This window comes from Toxotes jaculatrix, chromosome 20 (assembly GCF_017976425.1).
Source record: "Toxotes jaculatrix isolate fToxJac2 chromosome 20, fToxJac2.pri, whole genome shotgun sequence".
Lineage (NCBI taxonomy): Eukaryota > Metazoa > Chordata > Actinopteri > Toxotidae > Toxotes > Toxotes jaculatrix.
In genome coordinates, this window is record NC_054413.1 from 5,973,058 (window position 1) to 5,991,339 (window position 18,282).

Consider the following 18,282-nt stretch of genomic DNA (forward strand, 5'->3'; position numbering starts at 1 on the left):
GTTATTCCCTCTCTGCGGTGAGCGCAGACTCTATAACAAGCTCCTCCAGCGTCCTTGGATGTGACGTTTCTGGAGTTGGTGCCCCCCTCCCCCAATACTGACAGACGCCTTTTTCCGTGCTCTCAACTCTCTCTCCCTCTCTCTCTCACACACACAAGCACGGCTCTTTTTCGGCATCCAAAACACAATGTCATCGACCTACATAATTTCCGGACACCCCCGTCTAGATAATAATTGTCTTGGATCCAAAAAGGCACCATAATTATCCCGTGCGTAAAAGGTGCGCGCCTGTCAGTGTGTCTGCTGAGAACTATCAATGTTAGTTTTGTGTTTCGCTTAAGTTAAACAGTAATAAGGACACAGGTATAGACAAGTCTTAGAGAGTAAATATATATTTTTATAGGACATTTTTACACATAATTTTGTCTTGAGCATTACACAAATGTTGAAATATAAAGAAAAATTTCTAATAAAACATTTTTTAAAAATGACAAGAGCATAATCAACCCAGAAATAAAAAAAAAGAAAAGAAAATTCCAATAAAGGATAAGTGATTGGCTCAGGTCCTCCTCTGAGGTAGATTTCTATTTTGCTCTTTTTGCAATGATGCCAGAAGGCTGTCCAGCACCCCGCTTCACTGGTCTGACGGGGCTAGACACTAAAAGAAGAACAAAGACCAGTTAGAAATTAACAATACAAAAACAATTAAAAGCAAAAAAAAAAGCTTGTAATTTGTTTCCTGCCCTTACTAACAGGTAGACAACATACCAAGTTGTCTTTCAATCTCATCCAGCTGCTTCTTTATCTCCTCTATATCTTGTTCCTTTTTCAGCATCTCAGGAGACCCCATGAATTTTAAATGTTCCTCACGCTCCTCTTCTGCTTTCTCTCTCTTTTGCAGAGCTGTTTGGTACCGACGGAGTAGTTCTATCCATCAAAAAAAAAAAAAAAAAGAGACATTAAAGCACAATCTGACTGAACACGACCACAAAAAATAAACTTAAAGTATGACTATGAGAGATGTCACCTATTTGTTCCATAAGAGTGTTGTAATCCTGTGGGAGGGGGGCTCCAAACACTTTTAATGCGTTGATTGGTGGAGCTTTGTTCTGTGCACCTCCAAATTTGCCCTTGGCACTGATCCTGTCCCCGTCCCTGGTCAGTATGGTGGGGCAATGTGTCTTGTTCTGCACCACCTGTAAGCAACAGCAAAATTTAGAGGAACAGTAACCAACGGGCCAGTAAACTTATGGTACTGCTCTGTCAGCAAGCATCACTCACTGCCCGTCTGTAGTGGTTTGCAGAGTCCAGGTCATCAATCAGAATAGCATCTCCGAGGATATTTTTAAACGCTGAAAAGTAAAAACAAGGAGAAAACGTTCAGACCCGTTGTAACAAAGTTAAACACTGATTATACAACTGAAAAACATCCAAAATCAGTAAAATCTGAGAAGAGATTAAAGGGAATTATTAGAGATGGCTAATGATACATTTAAAAACTTGAAAAAAACAAAACTTGAAACCAGATATTTATCTTACATTGTAAACAAGCTTGACAAAGGCAAATTATGTATACCCCCCCCATCAGGGACCCCTCAAACTCCATTAGATCCCAGGTGGAACCATTTACCCAAAACTCAACAGAAGTGGCGCAAATACCCTAACAGCCAACACAGATAGACCTGGGAAACCTCTAGAAAACCACAGATACTTGTGCTTAAAAAAAAAAACAAAAAAACAAAACCCACTTTGAAAAGCAAGGGAAATCCAGCTCACCCATGTCACAGCTCTCACTGTCTTGGGGGTAAATCAAGAGATCTCTGGCGTAGACCGGATTCCCATGGGGATTAAAGAGCATGTGGCCATTTCTTATGTGTGGCAGTGGTCTGCAAGCAATTCAAATTTCAGTGAAGAGACTTCAGGGAAGATCTGAAATTTTGCTCTAAAAGAAGCAAAATCAAACCCTGCATTGTTCGCAGCTTTGTTTTAAAAGCGTTATACTGGTGTTGAAAGATTTAGATCGTGAAGTGCAGTATACTTTACATTTTTAAATTCATAATTTTTTGATTTGTAACTGTTTTTCCTGTTTTCCTGCTGTTCCAGGAAGTTGTTAACAATTTAATTTCTGTCTGATTATTTTATCTATTGATCGAATAGTTGTAATGTTAAATGTACTTCGTCAAAACTGTCTAAAACATGCAACAGTGGTGGTATGATCCTTTAAGTGACGTCACCAGCACAGAAAACACCAAAGAACAGCAGGAAGTTGTTCTCAGCTCTTATGTTTGATAACAATAATTATAGTCACCATCATTTATACTGCAAATCAAAAGGAAAGAACTTTGTTTATTAAGTCTTATATCACAAAACAGACCTTAAATTTACACTGTATTTTCCTATTATGTGCAAGTTTCCAAAACATGTATTAATTTACATACAATTTCCATTGAATTGAAATTTATCTAGCTTAATGAATGAAAAAAGGACTTCACTGTAGGTGTCCATGTTGCCTAGTTTTAGACAGCCTGTGTAAGAGGGTGCTGCACAAGATCTTTAAATTACTGTTGTTAGAAAGCTGGGGGTAGACTGTAATCAAAGACACACAGGAATATCACCAGGAAAGCTTCTCAGATACTATCAGCGAAACTGAAATGAATGATGGGCACATCAAGGTGCAGTATGAACAAGGTCTTAGGCTCGATGAACACACACAAGTACAGCTTTAAATTGCAGGAACTCAATGCTTCCAAATTGAACTTTGTATTGTCAGAAAAGGCTTGAGCTTTATTTAATTTACCACTGTCTCAAAAGGTGTACCTGTTAAGCGGTGTCACATACACGCTGTCGAGGGCCATGACCTGCTGCTTGCCCTGGGTGTCGTCATAGATCCTCCGAGCTGCTGCTGTTGTTTTGGTGATGACACAGTCCATGTCACCCCCGATGTGCCAGGAGATAACTCTCGCAGCAGCGTCGTCCTCCACGTAGGCCAAGTGACCAACCTGCATTCAAAAGGTAAAACGGGTAAAAACACACAGCTCTGGAAAATAAATGTCCCATTGTCTTTTTTCCCCACTCAGCTCAAATTCACACATTAAAATCCTTCTTTCCTATGATATTACCATTCCCAAAACATCCTGCTGCCCCTTGAAGTTGTCACGGATTGAGCAGACTCTTCTGGGCATTTTCAGAATTGTCTCAGCTTTCTTCATCTTCTCTTTTAGGAGTCTGTCAACCTCTGGGCTCTACGAAGAATTAAAAATATATTTATAATATCACCTGCCAGTAAATATATATATATAGGGGATCAGCGTTTCTACTTATACGGGGGTAAGGTGTGAAGGGGTAAGAATCGACAACTTACAGATTCATGTTGTGCTATTTGCACATTCTTTTTGATCAGCACATTTCTGAGCTCAGCCTCTTTGCCTCTTGTAGTCAGGCATTGCTCTGGTATGGAAGAACTTTCAATTAGAGAGAATTCGAAAACAAATAACAGACACAAACAAACATGGCAGCACATTGCACACACACACAACATGCATATACATACTATCAGTTTTTTTTAAGAAAATGTAAAAAAAAAAAAAAAAAAAAAAGAGGGTGAAATCCTACCTGTCAGCATACTGAGGTATTCAGTGTAATCACTCATGAGGCTTTTACGTTTAGCAAGATCTGCAGTGAGCTCAGTTTTCTTCTTAAACAGCATACACATTTTCTGTTGGTTCTCAGCATCTAAAATGGAAAAAGATAAACAAGTGACAAACTTTAAAATGTTAGCTAAAGCAAACTGGGAAACAAACAGGTAGTTTCAGTTTTATTTGCCCAAGCTTTTCAGATATTTGTCTCTTTTTTTTTGTCAGATTTAATATCTATGCACCAGTTTCAGCCCAGCTGTAGGCCTTTGTTAATGAACTTTTCTTTTTTTATATCATACCATTGTAAAAATGAAAGGTGAGCTCAAAAGGAACCAGAGGAGTGGGAACCTTTGGCACCTCAGGTGTGAAGAGGAGGGTGTATGTGCTGCCATCCTCACCAGGGCTCTTCTCCATGATAGCCAAATGCTGTGCAGAGTAAGAGATCAATTATCAGATGCAGATCCCTTAAATCCCCAAATAAATCTCCTCTGCAAGGAATGGTTACTCACAGTGATGTGGACCTTTCCCTCTATCAGGTTAATAGAGGGTCTGTTGATATTGCCTTCAAACAGAGGGAGGTTTTTTTTGCCATCACCACTAGAACTAGTTATAGATACGACCACCTTCCCGTTCAGGTCCTTCCCTGCTGGGTTTCCATATGAGTCCTGGAATCAATCAATCAAGGCAACTCAGTTAAATCACGTTACAAAAACCAGCTGACAAACCACCAAAACTACAGCTTTAAAATCCACATATCTAACTAGAAAGCTGAGACTATTCCTTTTGCAAGAGGTAAACATCAGTGATGAAAGGCCGACAAGTTTTTCGAACAGCTCACCATAATCCTCAGTGTCATATTCTTCACCAAGGTTCGGTAAGCAATGTCCTTGGAGCAGGAAACGACTGGGGCTTGTGGCTGGACGTCGGGTCTCAGCTGAGCAGGCTGATTGGCCACCACATTTATAGTAATCTAGGCGAGAAGCAACAGTGCTGAGGTGAGTCATTTCTCTCATTGATTGTGGCCTACAGCCCTCAACAGCAACTCAACACAACTCCCCATATGTTTTGAGTGTTTGAAAGTGTCTGGAAATGTTTTTATATTTAATGTTTAACTTGTTTTTACAGATTTTAGGTTCAACCAACCTGACTACTGAACAGGACTCCGTTGCGCAGAGAAAACTGGATGGTGTGCTCTCCAGCATGTCTTGGGATTTCTTTATCCCTGAGAGGAAAACGCACAAAAACTAGATTTATATATTTACCATACAGATATGAGAGTAATACCAATCTTCTGTGAAAGAAAGCAAAAAAGTATGTTTGCCAAAAATGTCAAACTATTCCTTTTAAAAATCCTGCAATGGCTAAGACAGAGCAGACACAGACAGGATGTAAACGCATCCTACCTAAAGTGGAAACAGTCTTTCCTTTCATTCCCAATGGGCTTACTACACCTCAGCTCAGAGGCCTAGAGAAGAAAAGCAGAAGAATATAATTCAACAAATATTACTTAAAGAAGAGCAAATAAATATCAGTGGCAATCCTTCTGCCTAGTTAGTAAATCACTCACTGTTAGTGGAGGTTTATTTTCTGATGGCACTCCATCCCACAGAAACATGGATACATCAGCTGGATTAAAAGTTGTCATCGGGCTACCATCATCAGCCACCACGGTCACTGAGAACACTGGACAGAAACACACAGCTGCTCTTAGTCTGAGAAGACAGGGGCTAAACCAGCTGTTTATAATGAAACAAATTAGGGTGTGTCAGGGCAGAAACCAGAGGCACAAACCTGGGAATGTGCCTCCAGCAGGAAACTTGGCAGCGGTGTCATACTTCACTGACAGGCTGACGGGTTTGTTGGGGTCAGGTAAAACGGTGAGATTCACTGATGGACCAGGGATGGGTTTGCTGTTTAAGGAAGCCTGAAAATCCAGCTGATAGTTTCCCCTAGTGGAACAACGAAGTAAAGACACTCACTGGTAACTGGTGGCACATTAGTTATGAGTGATTTCAGTCATCAACTCACTGATTTTAGATATACCTTATTCATTATTGTATGTTAATATTACTATCATGTTACTGTTTTCTTTGTATTATTTGTAAGGGTGACACTCACTTTGGTCCGCTCACACAGCTAACCATGAAAGAGGCTTTTCCTTCTGCGTTCACTGGTTGTGAAGTAACAGCTGTCGTCAGCTAAAAACATTAACATTTCTCCAGTTAGATCTCTCTGTACAACTCACAAGTTCCTGACCATTAGTGATTTGTTTTTATAAAGTGTAAATGTACAGGGCTTGGGCTGTTTGTACTCCCGGTCAGGCTAACCTTCAGCAATGGTGGTGACGCCAATACCACCACAACCCTCTGGTCTGGAGAGGGGTTTCCCCACTCATCAAAGATTTGGACGACGAATGGTGTGGGGATGTTGTGGTCATTTAACACCTGTAAAGGCTTGCACATAAAAAAAATTAAATAAATTAAAAAGCTGTGCTTTAATAGTTAATTTCACCTTTTGAACATACAAAATACTGTGCATAACAGTTGTGAGCTTAGAAGCCATCAAAGCATCAAAACCCTTTTTTTCTTTTTTTACCTGCTTAGGTCCACTGAGCAGTTTAAGCTGTGCAGGGTCTCCAGGAGCCACTTTAATTATGACAGACTCCGTATAGTCCAGGTAAGTGAAGCAAATCTCTCTGATGCCAGGAGTCCCACACTGGAAACGTATTCCTGTCACCTCAACAGAGCTACTGCTTTCCTGATTTCAACAAACAGAGCGAGGATGTTTACATCAACTTGCAGTACATTTACACAGTGATGGAGGAGAAACTCAGATGTTTTTAGTCAAAGAAAATGATCAGCACCTTTATCTAAAAATACTCCTGCCTCAAAAATGTTATACAAGTATGAGCAGCAAGAGGTGCTTAAAATATGAAAAATAAAAGTATTCTTTATGCAAAATAAGCAGAATTTCAATGTTTTAGCTGGTTAGGGTGATGATTTTAACTATTTTGAATGCTGTTTGGTAGTTTAATATCTTGTATAACAATGCATTGTATTTCAGTGACCAAATGAAAACCAATCGCCAACTATTTTGACAGTGGATGCATTGCTTAAGTCATTTTCCAAGCAAAAATTACTTAAGCAATTAAACCACTGGGTTTGTTGCTTCTCCTTGTCTTACATTACAAGTAATCTATGCTTTATTTTAGTAAACTGTATATTTTGTGTTTAGCACTGTTGGTGAGATAAAATAAGACATTTAATCATGTTGCCTTATGCTCTAGGAAACTGTGATGGGCATTTTTCTCTACCCCGCCCATGTTGCCCAAGCAGAGAAGGAATGTTCACTTTACGATCAGGGAGAGTCGTTCTTAATCTTAGGAGATGTTCCTTACTAGTGTAATTCAAGTTTTATTACTTAGTTTGCTGAACTCTATCAAGCATGCCTGTGCCTGTTGTTGTTTTTTTTTTTTTTTTTTTTTTTTTTTATGGTCTGGGTTTGAGATAAGGAGAGGTAGACGAGAAAGGTCTATTTAGAAAGAGCTATTTAGTAGACAGAAAAACAAAAATATCCTTGTTTTTAGGAATAAGTGAAGCAAGAATGAAGAGAGCATGAGTGACAGACTGTATTTGAACCCTAGAGTGAACAATTCCTTTAATCTCTTAATTTTAAGTTTCCATTTGAATTTTAGTATCTCTGTTCTTACCTGCCATATAAAGGCAACAGCTGATTTGTCCAGATCCTCAGCTTTCACAGTCATGTGGTTCACACAGGTGGGTGTTAGCATCTTGGTTGCATTGCCATACCGGTCCACAAGCTCCAAGTCTGCATGAGGAAAACGCTGTTTTTCATCTGGTGTGAAACCATATCCAAAAAAACCAAAAGATTCTCATGTCATCAGGTTCATACTCACTGATGCCTCTCGATAGGGTTTTACCCAGCTGAACTGTGCCTTGGTGCAGAGATGCTTTCAGCCGTGCTGGTTCATCTGGACGAGGTCTAAATACGAAACAAGAACAGATGCAGGCGTTCGTTTTTTTACTGAGAGTTAGATGAGACAAGAAATACCACTCTCATACCTCTCCACATGAAGCCACAACCAGGAGTCAGTTAGCTTGGCTTAGCAGAAAGATTGGAAATGGGGACACTAATAGCCTGGCTCCATCCAAAACGCAGCTTGTTGTTTTTACAGAACGAGTAAATAAGTGAGCTTCAGATATGATAGCAGATGGATATCGTTACCTTCAGACAGAGCCATGTTAGCAGTTTCCCTCCTTTATTCTAAGCTGCATTGCTGTAGCTTTATATACAGACATAGTGGTATCAATCTTATCTAACTCTTGGTAAAAGGCATATATGCATATTTCCCAAAATGACCTTTTCCTTTATGTTGGCAAACATTGAATCACAGCTTTGAAATGGGGATGTGGCTTACATTACGGTAAAGGAGACAGACACACTCTGGTCTTGGTAGGCCACCTGGTAGAAGTGTTGTTCCTCCACCTGCATGGGCACCAGTACATCAGGCAGCTTACCCTGCACCAACGCTTCCAGATCAACATCTGCTTTCCAGTTGACCTTAAGCACAAACAGAGTGAAAAGTCAGCGATAAGCCAGGCAATGACATCTGACATTTACCAAACAAGCATCTCCATAATTTGATAGGATAGAGAAAGAATAATAACCCGGAAGATAATGAATTGTATATGCTAAAACACACCTTGATCATAGAGGCAATTTCAGCAGTGAGAGGTACCTCTCTGCCAGCCTCATCATACAGCTTATAGAACAGGTTCTGCAATGAGCCTCCAGCCAACCATTCTATCTTTTCATTGTTCTTCAGCACCAGATTGTCATCATCTCCACTGTAGATCTCTATCGTGGAGACTCTTGTGCTGGGCATCACCTGCAGCTCCCTCTCAACCAATGCTATGTTCTTCTGATACTGGTAGAAAAACAAAGAAGGGATGGACACATTATGAGTAAGTTATAATCAGGGAATGTTATATTAGACAGAAAGCTGAAAGTGTTTTTTGTTGGTTTTTTTTTTTACTTACAGGCATCCCAAATTGAACTTTGAGCTTTTGTGGTTCTCCCACGATTATTTTCACGTTTATGGGCTTTGTCACAAGCTGCCCTGCTCCTGTGTTGCTGCAGTCAGCCGTTACTGGTGGAAGCCCCTGAACCTGCAAAGGATAAAACTGGCACGCTGAATACGTGATTCATGTTTAATCAAAATATGTTGTATCAATTGTAAAAAAAAAGAAGGAAAGCTGGGATCACAATGGATTAGAGAAAACAGGAGAAACTTTCCAGCACGTTATAGGTCTATAGATTTCTCTATGGCTTCCAGCTCTGATTGTCTTTTACATCCCCTCAAGTCACCAGATATAGCGGCCATTAAATGTTCCCAGAGTGCAAACTAAACATGAAGAAGCAGCACTAATTAAACCAAAATGTCTTTGGTTTGGTATTTACAAAACCAAGGCAGAGCAAAGTGTCTAGAGGAAAGTTAGAAGATTTAAACCACAATAACAGCAATTCTGAACACATATGTGTTCTGTTTCCTGGAGTGAAAGACAATATTGGTTTTCTTTTTTTCTAATAAAATGACTGGCAGAAAGATGCTTTTCATTGCGATTTAATGGTTACCACTGGGAGTTTTTCTAGAGCTGGTAAACATACAAGATTAACTCTGGCTACACAAGACTAACAATACTTTAATGAGAGACACAGCCTCTTGCTAAACCCGAAGAATCAAAACACTTGCTGTAAAAACACCTCCTATGTCAAGATTTAGGTTTCTCCTGAGTAAGTTTGTCTGAAAAGTGGACCAGTGCCACAGATATTCCTGTTGTAAATCCAATTTATGTAATAGAGCCATTTTCAGACATACACACAAAATTTCCGAGCGGCTGCACACCCATACCTGGCAGCGAACAATCTGTTTGGGGTGAGCAGTGATGTTTCCAGCCTCATCATGAATTTCAACATTAAACGTGACAGGGTTTCCGTTCTCGACAATGACTGGGTTGTCTTCTGTCTTCACATGGAGGGAATGTGGATTACCTGAAAATCATTGCAATGCATGTGAGAAACTACTGAATGTTTCCTAAACTGTTTTAACTCTTATATAAGAAATTATTCTTATAGGTTAGTAGCTGACAGATTGGCCCTATGGCTATGACGGATGCAATTTCCCCATTGTGGGACTAATAAAGGTGTATCTTATCTTAAATGACCCTTGAGGTTCTATCCACAGAAAATGCTTTTTGTTTTTAATAGCAGCAAAGAGTCTTATTATGAATATCTGACAGCTAATTTGTTGCTCTAAATAAATAAATGGGTTCTTACCAGGGAGAAGACTGATCTTGACACTGTGTGTGTCTTTTTTCAGGCCAGGAAAGGTCACTTTCAGATCATATGTCTGCAAAGTACAATACAGGATGGAAAAAATGAAGTTTTTTTTTTTTTTTTTTTTTTTTTTTTTAAAGAAATCCTTCATGTGTACTCTCTATTAATAAATTATTATACCTTCAACCTATCTAGTAGACAACTAAAGTTATGTATTCTGACAGGAGAGCATGTTTTTTTTCTAACCTTGGATTGTTGGTAATTTAGGACTTTTCCTCTTGCTTTGACACCTTTGATGATGAACTTGGTCCCACTCGTGCTCACTGCCTCATAACTCAGATGCAGGTCACTAAGATGATGACAATGATAATGTTACAGTAACTGCCATATTTGGCAAATTGGAGAGATGATAAGATTTAAGATAAACCTTTTCATGTATTAGCTCGTGAAAGATCCACGGAAGCTAGATGTTTACCAATTGGAAGTAACCCACCTGCATTTGAGTACAGGCTGGAGGTCGGGCAGAGGCATTGTGGGGTTGCCGTAACGATCTTTTAGCTGCAGAGGAATGTCGAATGGCACCCCTACACGAAGAGTGGAGCTCACTGTGTCCATAACGAAACTCTCGGCACTGCCCTCTGAGTGGGGTAAAAGTAGCAGAAGTGTTTGATTAGGGCATTCAGAAGGATAACAGACATGACAGTGCTCCAGTTCTCCTTACCTTTGATGGTGAAGTCCAGTTTGTAGCTTGGAAGGGCTCTGCCTCCAAAGTGGGTGGCACTACTTTCGTTTATAATGGTGTCCAGAAACAGAGTATACTTCCCTGGAGTGGACAGACCGTCTGCCAAAGGTGAAAGGTTTGCAAAATTGAGATATGATCTTTCAGCAGAATTAAAAGAAAAAAAACCTTCGAAAAACAACCAACAATAGAAAAAAAAAGACAAATAAAAATAAACATACCAATTTTTCTGAACCAGAAACCCCACTTTGGTGAATGCTGGGCAACAAACATGACGACAGCACCATCTCTACCTGAATGAAAGGTAAATAGAATGTACTACAGTCAGAGGAAACAACTGATGTTACAAACTCTAGAAAGCCATCAGAAATAAGGGCTAGAACAAAGTGGAGCTGAACATTTTAGTAATTTGTTTGTAATTTTACAAGTGAAAAATTGGAGGACAAGAGGATTTGCTGCTTTTTTTCTCCCCATTTTTAAGGTTTAGACCCTGATAGACTCCTGGTAAAAAAAAAAAAAAAAAAACAATCCACAAATATCTGATTCACGCTTTAGTAGTTTAGAAGGCTGGTTTTTTTTTGGGACACAGATGATTCTTACCATGCTTCACAACTCTGAGCTTAACACTCAGCTTTACCACTGTCCCCTGGGTCACTGTCGGCATCCTGGACATTGACTCTCCTTTCATGTTCAGAATTTCGACTTTGAGTGCCCCTGAAATATCAATGTTTAAACACAATACACAGACTGATGTATGGGCTCCATGAAAGAAAACAGTTTTCAGTATTGGCACCTTCTGATGCACACCGATGACTGGTGTGTGAACTGGTGTGATGTGCAGTTTACCTAACGGAGTCCCAGCTGGACGAACAGCGTTCACTGGCCAGGGGTTACCATCTGGCCACTCGACTTTTAGCGTATGTGGAAACCTGGAACAACCACATATCATTTACTTGAGCTGACAGAGTGTCATTAGGCTTAAACTACAACATCTAGGCAGGTAAACAGACAAAGTAAAGCATATAATAGCTACACTAGTACATATTAGATGTTAGCGTAAGAGAATTTCACCTGGCTGCTTACTCACCTGGCACGCTCACTTTCAATGTGTCGCTTGATGGCTTCATCAGCGGCAGTCTGGTCGATCTTGGAAATGGGTATGATCTTTTTTGTGTCATACAGTTCTTTGGGTTCCTAGGAAGCAGATTTGTTTGTCAAATAAGAGCAAAAACAAAGCACTGTTTGCAGTGTATCATATCTGCTTTCTAAAAAAATGTCCCCAATTGTTCAGTTTGTTGTATGAGACTTAATTTAAAAAAAAAAAAAAAAAGCAGGTGATTTATAAATCTATAAAATATAAATTGACAGAACTCCATAATTCCTACTTTACCAGATGCACTTCAACCTCTCCTCCTGTGGCAAAGACATCTTTGTCATAATCTCCATAGAGCAAAAACCTGTCCAAGGTACCATACAGAATGGGATTTGTTTTCTGAGACTTCACCTGTATGAAGATGTGAGCAGGGATCAGTATACAGTAGAATACAAAATATCCATAATACAAATAGATAGAGAGATAGATATAGATAGATAAAAGTATATATACATACACACACATGCACACTCAGGAAAAAAAAAAAACAATAACAAAGAGATGCTCACAAGTTGGCCACTTTTGAATTTTTTGCCGTCCCTTTCAATGGAGGAGAACGTCGCCCAGGGATGCTGCATTTTCTTCGTGGACACATCTGTTCGTGTTATGATCCCCTTGAAGCCCAGGAACTTCACTTGCTTGTCCAACTTCTCATGACAGTTTTTTAGCCACTGTGTGAAGTCCCTCTGAATGTCACTTCTTTTTTCCTGTGGAAAGTTTATTTAATTAAAAAATGGCTTGAAGCTGCATTAAGATTTTTTTGACTTTTGACTTTTCACTCCTTGGCTTCATCAAGGAGTGAATCATCCAAAACCAAAACTATTTTTACTGTGGACACTTCCAATGATAAACGTCAGCAACATCAAGGGCAATACAGAAATAATCATGAAGCTTAACATATTTTCAATCTTTCAATCCAAATTTTGTATCCAAACTGTACATCCACCTCTACTACAAGAGCTACAAAGAAAAAACTTTTAGGTGTTGGGCTGTTCCAATTAGTTCTAATCATCAAAGAGCCTGTTAGAAGAAAGTATGTGTATAATCACCTGTCCATTAACAACGCGTGTATAGATAGTCTCCTTGTTCTTCACTTTCAGCTCCAGGTCCATGAAGGTGAGCTTGTTCGTGCTGACCTGGAATCTGTCGTCAGTAAACAGCACCCCTGAAAACCGACTGTAACACTCTTCAGGCACCTGCACCTTTGCTGCTTTGAGGGGCCAGGCACACCAATCAAACCTGCAGTAAAGGGACAACAAGAAAACCAACATGATCCAGTGAGTAGTGGTGATCAGGGTCCTGTTAAAATTGGAGGGTATATTTAAACTACATGTAAACTTTTAAAATCTCTGAATTAAACTGCCTCATTCTTAAAAAAAAAAAAAAAAAAAAAAGAAAGAAAAAATAATGAAAAAACGTATTTACTCAGACACTTTGGTGTAAGGTATGAGACGTCCGTTCCAGAAACACTCAAAGATCGGCCTCTTTCTTTTTGCCTGATGTTGGACTCCAGATTCATAATCGTCATCGTCATCATCACAATGTGCTGATAAGGGACCAAAATAAAATACGCAATTTGATCCAAAGCTGTCATATGCCATAAATTATGTTCAGTATTTAAATGTTTGTATACCTTTTGCAACATGTGGGTCTTCAGGGAAGGTCTCCTTGTCATAAAGGAAGGGATGATACCGAATGATTCCCTCTACTGTGCCATTGTCTGGTCTGGTGGTTGCCTTAAACTCAAACGTGTCTTCAGCAGCATTTATGTAGAGGGTCTGCATGTCATCATCAATTTCCCTGAGATTCACCATGCTGGGACATTTGGGAGACTTCTCCCGCAAGGTGACCTGATTTAAAGAGAAGAGTGAAACGGTAATGGTGCCATAAGCAGGATGTGGAGAAGTAGAAGTCATTCTCATCAGCAATTACCCTGCTGTAACCTTAACAGCCTCACCTGAATGTCAATTTTAGAGAGATGGTCTGAGTTTGCAGAGGTGTGCCTTATGTCATTTCCATTGACTCCATGGATGTAATAGTGATAGATGTGACTGAAATATGGACAAAAGTTTTTAATATGAAATCAATCAGACAACTTGGGGACTGTAAAGAGTTAGGATTTTATTTGAGATGGTGCAGGTGAATGAACTTACGCTAGCTCCCTGGTCCACACTTCGAAATCATCTTTCAAAAAGGCGATGTGCGCAGGCTTGATTCCCGTAATGACCACGGCTGTGAAGCTTTCCTTCCCATATTCCTCTTCAATTAAGGTATGGAGGAAGCGCTCATCATCGTTAGTCACATGAGAAGAGTCACAGGGCTGCAGAAGGAGGATGAAATGAAATACATGATGAAATGCATTCACTGAATCTGAACAGAGGCCTTTAAAAGAGAGCTTTTACCTTCCTGTTTTTGATGATCCCACTGTAAATATCTTCTTTGTTCCTCTCCTTTCTCTCAAAGTCCTCTTGCGACAGAACCAGCTCATGAACATCCGGGGAGCCTACTGGTTTGCTGATCATCTAGTAAATTTTAAAAAATATATATATATTTTGCAATATCTGCACTGCCTGAAAATATGCAGCCCAGTCAATCATTTGAATATATATAATAATATAATAACTTCAAAGAAAGAACTTTGCCTTATTTTTGGGCCAATACAGCAGTAATTTCTGTTATTTGACTAATTGTTCTAATTATTCAATCGGGAAAAAAAAAAACAGGAAAAAGAAGAATTCAAAGACTAAATTTATATTTCTGTTACTGTCTCTAGCAAAGCCATAATGCTGCATTCTTGACTACTTTCACCAAAGACTTACCCTGGTTGAGTCTCCAATGTAGAAAATAGCCTGTTTTCCTCCAACTCCAAAGTAGGATATATCACTGTTGAGACTACGAGGGACAGGGTCAGGACGAACATAGCCCTCTTCCTTACTGTAGTAAAGACAAAACAAAAATAACAGAAAGATAATCTAATTTGGTGCACTGAACACTAAAAGATGTCATTGCCATGGGGACACAGCTTGGACAATCACAACTAATCTGAAGCCTGAAAGTAAAGCACACCGACCTTGCAAAATTGTTGTTTTCCCTGGTAAATTTAGAGAGTCTGTACACTGCCCAGTTATTGAGCTGCTTAGAGGTCATCCCACATCCATTATCTAAGACAATCACTGCAGGTTTACCAAGGCTTTCATCAAAGAGCTGGAAAACACAGAGAGAAATAAGTTAATATTACAGGTTTAGCTAAACAAAGGCACAAGCTGAACTCTTACTGTGGACACGACATTAACAGTAAACAAATATGGAAAAGGTTTAGATTTTATAAAATTGTTCCCAAATTATATGAAGCTGCATAACCCACCATCCGTAACTCTATTATCCTAATTCCTTTGTTTTTAGCCGTGGCCGACAGAGCGTTGTCAATCAGCTCAGCAAGTGTGTAGGCTGGGAAAAGAAATGAGTAGAAAGTCAAGGGCAATGCTATGCAGCTTAATCTCTCTGTCCATCTCAAGTACAGAGCGTATAAAAAGTATTCACCCCATCGGATGTTTGACCATTCTCTATTGGACTGATGTCTGGGCTTTCACTCAGCCACTCCAGAACATTCACCTTGTTGTCTTTAAACCATGTCTGAGTAGCTTTCGCTGTATACTTCAGGTCATTGTCTGCATTCATTTTACCCTCTGCCTTCCAGGGCCTGCTGCCGAGAAGCATCCACACAGCATGATGCTGCCACCACCATGCTTCACAGTGGGGACGGTGCATTTGTGGCGATGTGCGGCGTTTGGTGTCAGCTAACGGCCAAAAATCTCTCTCCCAGCTGACTGTGGAACATCACACATGCCTTTGGGTGAACTCTAGTCAAGATTTAATATGAGCTTTCTTCAACAGTGGCTTTCTCTGTGCCACTCTCCCATACAGCCTTGACTAGTGAAGAATCAGTGCAACAGTTGTTGTATAGAGAGTCTCTCCCCTCTCAGCTGGTGAAGCCCCTTCAGATTAGTCACAGGTGTCTTGACGGCCTCCCTTCCTAGTCTCCTCCTTGCATGGTCACTAAATTTGTGGGGACGGCCTACCTTAGGCTGATTTACATATCTGCCATGTTCCTTCCATTTCTTAATCATGGATTTAATTGATTGGACCTTCCAGACACAGGTGTCTTTATACTACAATTACCTGAGACACATTCACTGCACTCAGGTGATCTCCATCAAAGGGGGTGAATACTAACTTGAGTATTTAATGACCTTTGTTTAAACCACAGAAGCACTTACGTAGTGAATTATGGCCCTCACTTGCGTAGTACTCATACATGCCACTCCGGATCAAAGTATCATAATGAGGCATAAACATGATGTGCTCCTCCGTGGCCACTGGCAGAACTTGGTCCTCAGATTGCAGCAAGTACAGGGTAGTGCCATCCTGAAGCTCCTCTATAATAATAATAAAAAAAAAAGTCAACATTTAAACAAATGTTATCACAGCAGATTCAGAACAAAGTCAGAAAAACCTGGGTTACAGGTTATGGCATTTACACTACACATTAACTATTAGCTATTAATTACACACGCTTTTAAACTTAATTTTCTCACCTATAATTTATGGAAGCATATTGCCTGCTTTTGCGCCCACAATGACTGATTTACTCACCAAATCTGTCAAAATCCAAGACTGTTCTGTCCGTTGTGGCCAACACAAAGACCTCATGGGAGAGGATTGAAAACTTCTGTACACAGAAATGTTAAAAGTAAGTGCAAGTCATTTTTCTTTGTTGTGTCAGTTCTACTTCCTCTGATATTGTTGTGTATTCACCCATGTCTGGTCGTTGGTTTGATTATTTGTCAGCAGGGAGGGGTACAATCATAACAAAGTGAAACTTAACGAAAAACCACACCTGCACCCACTTGCAGCTTAATAGAAAAACCCTGTGGCAACTCCTCCCTAACATTTCTGCAGCCCAAACACTGAACTGTTTGTCCATACCACATAATGAAACACTGTTTGTACAATATGGTGCATACACATAAAACTGCACATAAATCCCACATATTTTTATGCTTTGAATTTAATTTTTATTTATTGTATTCTTTATTTATTATTTCTTTGCTATTCCTTCTCACATTTCTGCTGCTGCTGTGAGACAAATTTTCCCACGGGAATAAATTAAGAAGTTTCTACGTGCCTACCTACCTGTCTAACCTGGCAACCTGTGACATCACCGTGACACTGCAGGCTGCACCAAAGTGCTTCCTACGTGATCTCCTTTGACTTTTTAAGGCATTTTTTCCATTTTATTTCCTCGTCCTCAACTGCATGTTGAGCAGTTCTTACAAAGTGGTTTCCCACTTTTGATATTACATGATATAAATAAATAATTACCTTTTTAAAAAGGCCATAAATTCAAATTTCAGACTGTCAGTATCCAAGCTATGCAAAAACTTTTTGACCTTGACAACCCTGCCCTTCCTCTATTCAAAATAATTTGTATAAAAGTTGTGGGAAAAAAAATTAAGGCCATAAATTCAAATTTCAGACTGTCAGTATCAAAGCTATGCAAAAACTTTTTGACCTTGACCAACCTGTCCTTCCTGTATTCAAAATAATTTGTATAAGGTTTGAGTGGGGAAAAAAAAAAACAACCTACTGCTGTTTGATAATTAGTGGGAAGCAAAAAAATCAAAACAACAACAAAACTAAAATCTTATCAAATTTAAAAGTTAAAATTAAGACCACAAATTTAAATTCAAAACGGTTAACAACTGATAAAATTGAATTTAAGATATGCTAAAACCCTCTGACCTCTCTCGTAGACAATCTGTTAAATTAAAAACTGACCCCCAAACCAAAGTAAAGTTATATAACATTACATTGTGCAGAGCTTGAAGAAATCCATTAAAGTCCAAACCGCTCGTTTCCAGCTCGGTCCAGATAGCCTCTCTGTCTTTGGAGCGGCAGTCATAGACACGGACCCGTCTCAGTTGTCTCCCTTCCTCCCGGGAAGACGCAGCTGGGAGACGATGAAAAGTGTTTGCCATCTTCTGAGATGCATGTACGTTAAAGTTTGTGAGCTATGAAATATTCAACACTCTTCTATCTTCTCCTTCCTTCCTTCCTAATTTCTCCAGCCACCACTGAGGTGCATCACCATCACCTACTATGTTGGACTGTGGACCACATACGTTAAGCAAACATAAGTCCGTGCCAGTCAATCACTCACTCCTTTACGGGCCCACCCTGTTGCGTTCAGATCATATCGTTTAAATTACAATCACCATCAACAGACGAGCCAAGCGCGTTTGAACGTAAACGCACCACGCCTGACAGGTATATTTAGATAAAATCCATTACAATCCTTTCAGCTCGTTTTATAATAGCCACACAGTAAGGCTAACCAC

At 39.6% G+C, this 18,282-nt stretch overlaps 1 protein-coding gene across 2 annotated transcripts; it reads right to left on the reverse strand.

The window, feature by feature from the left end:
* Positions 1-382: 382 nt before the first annotated feature.
* Positions 383-18,078, reverse strand: smchd1 (structural maintenance of chromosomes flexible hinge domain containing 1). Of its 2 annotated transcripts, none has more exons than XM_041066093.1 (47): positions 17,755-18,078; positions 16,538-16,613; positions 16,183-16,320; positions 15,249-15,331; positions 14,955-15,088; positions 14,704-14,818; positions 14,287-14,406; positions 14,038-14,204; positions 13,842-13,935; positions 13,518-13,734; positions 13,310-13,430; positions 12,934-13,123; positions 12,394-12,591; positions 12,122-12,235; positions 11,819-11,925; positions 11,578-11,660; positions 11,332-11,445; positions 10,953-11,024; positions 10,714-10,833; positions 10,486-10,630; positions 10,239-10,341; positions 9,993-10,065; positions 9,568-9,707; positions 8,696-8,824; positions 8,359-8,583; positions 8,074-8,216; positions 7,552-7,637; positions 7,345-7,463; positions 6,231-6,392; positions 5,963-6,088; positions 5,754-5,833; positions 5,427-5,584; positions 5,203-5,318; positions 5,039-5,100; positions 4,779-4,857; positions 4,474-4,605; positions 4,145-4,300; positions 3,935-4,061; positions 3,613-3,732; positions 3,362-3,447; positions 3,120-3,242; positions 2,818-2,999; positions 1,777-1,886; positions 1,282-1,352; positions 1,028-1,196; positions 769-927; positions 383-658 (listed from the first exon to the last, which is right to left on the reverse strand). In XM_041066093.1, exons 1-47 carry the CDS (start codon positions 17,920-17,922, stop codon positions 585-587), a joined length of 5,886 nt encoding a protein of 1,961 aa, XP_040922027.1. In that variant the 5' UTR covers positions 17,923-18,078; the 3' UTR covers positions 383-584. The 2 variants fall into 2 exon arrangements, with proteins under 2 accessions (XP_040922027.1, XP_040922026.1); XM_041066092.1 differs by having other exon boundaries at positions 16,162-16,320.
* Between the last annotated feature and the right edge of the window lie 204 nt (positions 18,079-18,282).

Bases quoted from the DNA above. Each gene is read 5' to 3' on its own strand.
- smchd1 (XM_041066092.1), bottom strand. From the start codon at position 17,922: ATGGCAAACACTTTTCATCGTCTCCCAGCTGCGTCTTCCCGGGAGGAA. The intron at 10,066-10,238 runs GTTAGAAAAAAA...TGTACTTTGCAG, and splicing joins TAAATTACCAACAATCCAAG to ACATATGATCTGAAAGTGAC. The intron at 928-1,027 runs GTGACATCTCTC...TTTGATGGATAG, and splicing joins CACTCTTATGGAACAAATAG to AACTACTCCGTCGGTACCAA.